At 40.8% G+C, this 8857-nt stretch overlaps 1 protein-coding gene across 1 annotated transcript; it reads right to left on the bottom strand.

Annotated features, from left to right (window-relative positions):
* Nucleotides 1-4018: 4018 nt before the first annotated feature.
* LOC106810813 (putative nuclease HARBI1) lies at nt 4019-8857 on the bottom strand. Its single transcript, XM_014814265.1, has 6 exons — nt 8843-8857; nt 5744-5917; nt 5421-5539; nt 5112-5285; nt 4765-4822; nt 4019-4456 (listed from the first exon to the last, which is right to left on the bottom strand). The coding sequence occupies exons 2-6, from the start codon at nt 5855-5857 to the stop codon at nt 4340-4342; spliced, it is 582 nt and encodes a 193-aa protein (XP_014669751.1). The 5' UTR covers nt 5858-5917; nt 8843-8857; the 3' UTR covers nt 4019-4339.

Here is an 8857-nt window from a genome sequence, read left to right as displayed (position 1 = left end):
GAGGGATGAGCACGTACGGGGTTTCTCATGCATGCACGCACGCACGGGTTTACTCACCGCATTTCATACAGACGCTTGCTTTAACAACGTTATGGATTCATACTTGAAATCAGGTGACGAATCGGTGAAAGTCTAAAATCAAATTAATTTAAAATCATATTATCTAATCATCATCATATGATCTAATATCAATCTAAAATCAAAATCAAATCTAAATCAGGTGACTATCGCGAGTGGGCGAATACAGCGCAATGGTCGGGTGTAGACACGGAAATTAGATTGAGTTTCAGGTGCCACGTTTCCTGTCGCCATAGCAACAGTAGATGCTTCACTACCTTCAATTACATATCTGAGTTTATTTGACTAACGACTATAAAAGTGTGTTATATCTCATTTGGAATTTACTAGTGAATATATATACATACACATACATGCGCACACCAACAAACACGCATGCGCACACACATGTACACATGTACACATATTATATATACACACACGTACACACACGTATACAGGCACGCACACACGCACGCACACACGCACGCGCACAATTGGGAGCTCGTAGTACATAATACACATACATATATCTATGGCATATAATACACGAACACACGCGCACACTTGGGCGCACGTAATACAAATAAATATAGCTATGCTATATTTCTCGCAGCAGTCTAGCAGATACATTTACGTGTATATATTCGTCCAAACACTCGTTATTTTAACAGATACTGGGCATATGCAACCCAGTATATTACCGCTTGGTACATTAGCAATTATTCTAGAATTTTATCTATGCTGAATAGTCTAAAATCAGTGTTTGCGCATGCGCAGTAGCTGTCTGAATGATTTATATTGTGATTTTAAAATGTATTTAAAATGGAACCAGGCTACCCACGAGTAGATTTCCGCGATAAATATCCATCGACATGGCTCTGGTAAAAGATGATAGCCCTAGCCTGCAGGGTACCCCGGACAGAGCGTTTCTCGCAGCAGTTTCTCAGATACACGGGCACACGTAGTACATAATACACATACATATATCTGTGACATATATACATAGGTACATCTCATCGTGGGCAAATACGTGCGTACTGCACCTTCCCTCATGTCCGCAGCAAGAGCGTGATCCTCCCCCACCACGCGCTCACACAACTCCCTTCGCCGTTCACACAAGACACACGTTTAGACATACCCCTGCGCTTAGCCCCCTCCCCCGGTCAGTGGTCGTACATTGTCGTGACGTATGCCTGACGAACAAGTACGTAACACTGACCAAATATAGCTTATTTTTCAGAAACGCAAATTACATCGTAACTTAGTGTGTGCACATCGAATCTACAGTGTATGACGACACTGCGCAAACGCTCGGCTTAAACGAGCTTATTCTACATTGAAAATGTAACGATTTGGGATATGAACAGCGTTTAAGTCCACACGGAAGATCAGGCGGCGTACCAACAGCCGAGTGAGCTGTGAAACTTGAGCTACGCTATATCCCCATAATTATAGCCATCTCTTAATCAGCAACAAGATGGCTTAAAAAGACTCTCATACACCTGGGGCCCGTTGTCAGAAACATCGTAAAGTTAATGCTGAAGTTAATGCTACGATAACACTTACGACTAATGCTAATGTTGCGAGACTAGCGTTGACAGAAACACATCGCAGCTATTAGAAAACTTACGATGGCCGGAACCAAACTGCATGCAGCCCCAACCCCCCTTCGCACACTCCGCTTACCCACTTGCCCCAAAGGCTAGACTATTATTCAAGTGGCCGAGCTCCAGCGCGAAAACCAGCAAATGGCTCAAATCCAACGGCCCGCGAAGTCCCGTCGAACAGCAACATTATGAAATTTTCTATTAGTTGCAGTTTGTTGCTGCTCACAATTTACATGTTTTAACGCTTAATACCAAAAATGCAATCAAAGCCAAATGTTCGAGCAATTAGGTATTATTGGCAAGCATCCTAAAATTTTTATCATTAAATATTAAATTAATAACACGCCTGAACTCTTAGTTAGTAAAACAGCGTAATGATTCTTCGAAAGTAAGTAAATGGGCTGCCACTATGTCGATTTATCTATTTTATCAAATTCTCAAAAATAAATGTCGAATTTTTAATACTTTGCATCTTTTATTAGTCCAAATCTTATTACATAGCATACAAGCCTAACTGCCTGCTGTAAAACTTGTTAGTAAAAAAGCGTACAAAGTCTAAACCGAAAATCCACTTGTTGAACAGTGCGCTAATTGCAGCCTATTGAGCGAGAGCGCCAATCTGTCGCCTGGAGTTTGGCCGCGGAACTTCCTCCTGTTCGAAATCCGCAGTGCATTTCGGAACGCCAGACATTGTTTACATTTGCCAGCCGATCATGCAACTGTTCGCGCGCGACATAACGAACCTCATTCATCTCATAAAAACTCGAACATTCGTGCGTGATACGCTTTCAGTTAAAAAAACAATAATTGTATATATAAATAACATTGGCAATTGAATTGAGAGTGAAAGACCGTTGGCGTCGGCATAAGCTAACCGTATTGGATTAGTTACTAGTATTTTACTGCACTTTCTTAAATAATAATATGTTATTACTAGTATACTTAGTACGTATTTACGATTAGTCTAACTACTAGCACAATGCTGAATGTTACATAACATATCAGGAGCTACTATCAATTATTAGATAGACTCCTGAAACCCATATATTTTTTTTCTTTTGTAATAATGTTACGAGCATATCCATTTGATCAACTTTGCTACTCATACCATTTCCGTACATAGCATCCATATCAATTAATCAACGATTGTCACCCGATTTGCCTACACATAATCCGTGAGACTGTTGAGTGTGCCAACTTATAATCTGATACGTCGTACTCTTTTATGGCTCTCAAACAATATTATGTATTGAGGAACCTAACTGAATATACTATCCCTGATATATATCATTGAATTAGAGGCGAGCCGAACTGGCCGAACAGAGACATTGAGTTCGTCGCGAGGCCCTCCTGAGAGACAGGCATGGCTGCGTGCGTCGCCTGCACAAGTAATCCCTGACCGTCAACCAGAAAAAATGCACAACTGGCGAGAAAATCGCAACACTGTCAATGCGATTGCCATGATGGCACAGGCATTCCTGCCGGGCAAGTAAACAAATTCTATTGCCCTAATATATATATATATATAATATATAAACATCGCAAATCTGTATGCTGCCACATAGTTTGATATCAATTATAGATTAAATAAAATTTTATGCAAATACGTTGAAACCTTTACATAATACATTTTACAGTGCAACAATAAAGTGGACCAACTACACCTCGAGCTCAGGCAAAAAAACGCATAACGCAACAGCAGGCGCGACGCCTCAGGGCGCAGCAACATTTATGAAGCCCCCTCCCCCAACACACACGAGTAAAGCTAAAAGCCATCGAAACTACAACATGTTACTGATTTTTCGGGCATCTGCAAAGTCAAAGGTTTGCATGGAAAGGCGAGAAGACCTCCATTTTTAAAGGCGTCCGAGTATCAGCGAGATGCATTAGCAGACGGCGTGCAGACACGAACACTTATCGAAATCATGTACACTAGTAGGCAAGGTAACAAGGAGGGCGACAACCCTCCAAAGGAGTCCTCAGGTTTGCGTCTACGTAGAATAAATCCCCATGATTGTTGGTGAGAGCCAGATGACTACGAAGGAGTTAATGGAGGGTGAACCGAGCGTCTATTCGAATTGACAATGTGGACTGACTTCTGAGTACCATTTGCCGGAAAATTGAAGATATCGGTATGAGTTCCGTGTCTTCGCAAATGGGAGGTGTCGAAGGGTATTAAACCATAACCAACGATCCCGGTAAGGCTTGCGTATGGAGATGGGAGACGAAAAGGGGTAGCGNACATTACAAAAGAACGTGAGTATGCTGTACAACTAGTTAATTAACTAGTTAACAGTTTAATAAATTGTTATTAATGGTTATTAAGTTATTACATCTTTTTTTAAATTTAAAATTTTAATCTACATTATTTTTGTATTTATAGTCAGACATATGAATAACACACATGAAGAATAACAGGTGAGTGGCAACTACAGGTGAGTGAACGTAAATATGTATGTCACTTTAAATTGGGTCACTGTAAATGACATTAAAACGCATTTCGAATCAGATTATCTCTAACTATCCTTCCGTTTACGTCTAATTCCGGACAGCGTTCTACGTCATCGTTATGTACGTCATTTGGTAGCATTTCTACCATCACGTCGTGAAACGTTATGCACATGTTGTGCAAAACACAACATGCAACAATCGCCTTGCATGCCTTGCCTGCTTCAATGAAGAGGCCTCCTGAGAGGATACATATCAAGGCATCTGAATCGGCTCTTCAAGATGCCATTGACCTGTTCAATGCTTACCCTTGTCCCCTTGTGAGCAGCATTGTATCTGACCTGTAATAATCAGCAGTATATCTATATATATATAGATATTCATGCATACATATAATGTAGCAGTTTCAACTGTCACATTTTTCTTGAAACATAAATGTAATAGTATGGACTACTTCCTATGCGCATGCACACATTCTATAATCTAGTATTTATTGTTAGGTCCACGTGGATTGATATCGCTCGCTCTTGTTTGCCAGTTCGTGTGGGTTAAGAAGCAACATGTACCAGCTCCAACATTAAACTACCTTTTGAGTTACATATCACTCGTCACCATTACTTAACAATAAATACCGATGCTACTAATTTACCTCTTGGTCGTTGTGAGGTCGCAAGACAGGGGTCATGAGGTATGGCCTCAAGGCATACCTGTAAAAATAAATCCAAACTTGTGTGATAACCGGAATAAACTTTAATATCTTGCTCGCACACTGTAGTTACATCTTGCACAAAGACAAAGAACCTCGCACACGCGCATAGGCGCGTGTGCCTCCTTCCGCGACCACCACCAGACTCTCGCAGTTTAGCCATAACCCTGCATTCTGGTACAACACATTCACACTGATGTGTCAAACGGCTAGATACAAAAGATGCGTCGCGACACGCTCACTGCTAAAATAATAGTCTCTGGCCACATGAACAAACAGCTGTTACATACCCACTGTCTGCCAGAAGTAACCCCTTATTTTGCAGGTCTCCGTTCTCCATCCTCTGTTGGATATTAGAACAGTCGAAGACTGCCATGTCATGCGCAGAACCAGGGAATCGAGCCGATACTGCTGTAATCCTGTTCTTGTGGTCGTTGATCAGCATGACATTGATACTGTGGAACCTGCAACACATAATTATTCTTGTTGCTAACTTCTAACAGTTTTCTATTGTTGTGTTTAATATAATTTGTATTAACGTAACCTTAATTTTGCTCGTGATTGATTCATAATAAAATTATTGTGTCATATAAGCTCACCCTTTTCTGCATACAAATACATCTTCATTTCGTGGAGGCGTTCGAATTGCAACATGCGTTCCATCCACACACCCGATGACACCCGGAAACTGTCGCTTTTGGTAAAATCCAACCTTGATCTGATGAATTGAAATAACATTTGTAAAGCGATATTAAAATAATTATAAGTGTAAATAAACACAAAGTGACTCATACGTTAAATATGCAATATAAATTGGTTAAGTCATTTGTTTAACTGTATGAATTCGTGTAACTTCTTCTGTAAAATATAAATTTTATAAGTGACAAATGTATTAATTGTATGTACAGTAAGTACTAATTACCTCTGCCAATTGGTCTCGTGATGTTGGCAATGCGATCCATTCGCTAGCAACATTTACAAGGCAGTCTAGCACTGCGTCCAACACTCTGCAAACTGTCGCTTTTTGTACACCCATCGCTTCTCCAATGACATTGTAGAATGCCCCAGATGCCAAGAAGCGTAGGGTAATACAGACCTGAAACCACATCAATACAAGTGGTATATAAACAGTATGCACGTACTGTTTTCTGCAATACGAAAACAGTAAAGATAACGAATAAGACCGCGATGGGCTTATGATTAGTTCTTAAGTTACAGTATTTTATTGTTGTACGTGAACGTTGAGATATACAGTTGGCGAACGGACGTAAAGCAAATACAAGCAAACTTTTAGTTGCAATTTTTTAACATTGTGTTTGTAGGACTTTCTTCAGAATTATTCAAGTCAAAAGAAAGTTATGATATTCTGTAGTATGTAACTGCACAAGTGTCCCTAAAACTTTGCCACCTATCAGCCCTAGAGTCCCTATATACAGAGAGTAGCGCCAACTCAGGATTTGACTCCATGTTGTTTCCAAATGTATCAACACCGCTGCCGCTTAAGTACAGCGCTGTATGGATACGCTGTACAATGGTTCGTAGTAATTAATTAGACTAATCGTGCTTCAATAAACTCAAAAATTACAGAGATTATAGCTAAGTCATGTGTCTATGTGTAGCTAGATTTATAGAATTGTAACTCAAATCGTTCGCGCCATATGATGGTTTAATTGTACACTTTCTTACCGCTCAATAGCCGTGCGTATATTAGCCTGTGCGATACCGCGCGTAGACACTTGCTAATTAATTAAACCACTCGCGCTTCAATAAACTCAAAAATTACAGAGATTATAGATAACACATGTGTTTATATGTATCTAGATTTCTAGAAAAGTAACTCAAATCGTTCGCGCCATATGATAGCTTAATTGTACACTTTCTTAGTGTAAACACAGCAGCTAGTCACTGTAATTCACAAGATAAATGCGTTCCACTCTCCACTCGCTCGTAGCTGTAATATCGTAGCAGTTCTATAAATCTAGCTACACATAGACACATGTCTTAGCTATAATCTCTGTAAATCTTGAGTTTATTGAAGCACGATTAGTCTAATTAATTACTATGGACCATTGTACAGCGTATCCATACAGCGCTGTACTTAAGCGGCAGCGGTGTTGATCCATTTGGAAACAACATGCCGGCAGCGATCACGTGACCGATTTTTTCCGACTCGTCATGGCGCTACTCTCTGTATATAGGGACTCTAATCAGCCCTATAGTATATACAGTAAAACTCGCATGTTATAAAGTCGACACTTTTCGGACCAGGGGCCCGTTTCATGAAGCTATCGTAAAAACACCATCTTAAGGATATCCTTAGAATTCTTGTACGAGAGCCTAACGCTGTCCTAAAGGTCCCTCGTTAAAGTGTTTCACGAAACTTATGCCGGCCGCGTTGTTAAGACGGTCCTTAAAATTCAGCTGTAACAATGTTGCTGGCGGCATAGACTGGTACCCTATCTACACCTTGCTACTAGATAGTCTATATATAGAGACATGTTACAAGTCTAATGGCGACCAAGCTCACTGTAAGTTGCTACGCCAATCTCTCGCGTCATTTAGTTTTAATAAATGTAGGTACAACCGCGTGCAAACTAAAATGTCAAATCAGGGAGTATGACAGTAAATTGCGACAGCCAGCTCGCACATCCTCTAGACCGTACACTGTGCCAACGGCATTTCTGAGAACGACTTACAAATGGGAAATTACTATTGTTTGTATTACATGGGACCTGTCCGAGGGCGACGACTTGCACACAATGACGGCTCATAAATGATCTTGATCTTGATTATATACTGCGTCGACCGCGTATTATGACGCAGGTGGTGGGGCATGGTAAAGTTAGGCACTCCCGGCTGCGCCCTCTACACAGATGGCGTCGATTGCGCTCTGTGTGCAGGCATTCCAATCCACGATGGTCCGTGGAAAGAATGAGTTTTTGAATTCCTCTGTTGAGGACTGCCAGTTTGTTGTCGTTTTTTTTCCTAGTGCACGATGGACCCATTCTGATATACTGGACTTTGGGGATCGCGGTACTTCCAGAGAGAATTTTGTTGAGAAGCTTGAGTCGCCTCTCTTTACGATGTAGTTGCAGGTTCGGCCAATTAAGTGATTGTAACATTGCAGTTACGCTATTGGTTCTGCCATAACTGTTGCAGACGAATATCCCCCCAATGCGCGGGATTGGATCAGTTCAATTTTTTCTATGTCTTCTAAAGTGTGGGTCCCAGACTGTACAGCCATACTCTAGCTTAGACCGAATTAGCCAGCCCAGGCTCTCTGATTGTTACATGTCGTAGGAACTTCTCGCCAACGTAGTGTTAAGCGAGAAGGGAACTTGTGGCCAAGACCGAATGAGAGATTGCATGACGGCATGATGACTTAGACGGGGCTATTCAGTATTCCAATGGATTTACTATGAGAGAAAATCGGGCTGCTTCACTTCCATGCGCGACTATATAGACAAATTGATGAGTCTAGAATATGACCAACAACGACTATGCGACTGTCATTTACGCCTGCCGCATATATAGTCCATAGCTGCATAATGCTCCACTGTCCAATGAGGCTAAGCCTGATTTTTAATTACGTAGTATATTGTACAGTAGAGCTGACAGTACTTGACTACATATACTCAAGTATAGTACTACAAATTCACTTCAGAACTATAATGGGCACTTGTAGGCAAAGACTTTCCGATGTATATTGGTATTTACAACAACCATCTCCCGCAGCAATTAAGTATCGCTAGATGCGTTAATGGAAAAGACGGACAAGAAACTAAGATAACTTATATTAGACTAAACAAGACGTAAATAATAGGAAACACATAAGCAATTGGAATCGCAATCAGAGAGCTGGAAGCTATGGCATTCGATGAGTAATATTTACGTTGTACAGAAAATTGTCTGCGCGCCGGAAATATTCGTGTGCTGCGTCGAAAATCCTGCTACAATGACATGAGCCCTAACATTCTTAGATCAATGTTGAAATGTGATAATATAAAAACAACGAACTTACCTGCAAAATTTGGGG

The sequence above is a fragment of the Priapulus caudatus genome, unplaced genomic scaffold (genome assembly GCF_000485595.1).
Source record: "Priapulus caudatus unplaced genomic scaffold, Priapulus_caudatus-5.0.1 Scaffold475, whole genome shotgun sequence".
NCBI lineage: Eukaryota > Metazoa > Priapulida > Priapulimorpha > Priapulimorphida > Priapulidae > Priapulus > Priapulus caudatus.
Note: the sequence above shows the minus strand (reverse complement) of the source record. Positions and strands in the feature narration are given on the sequence as shown.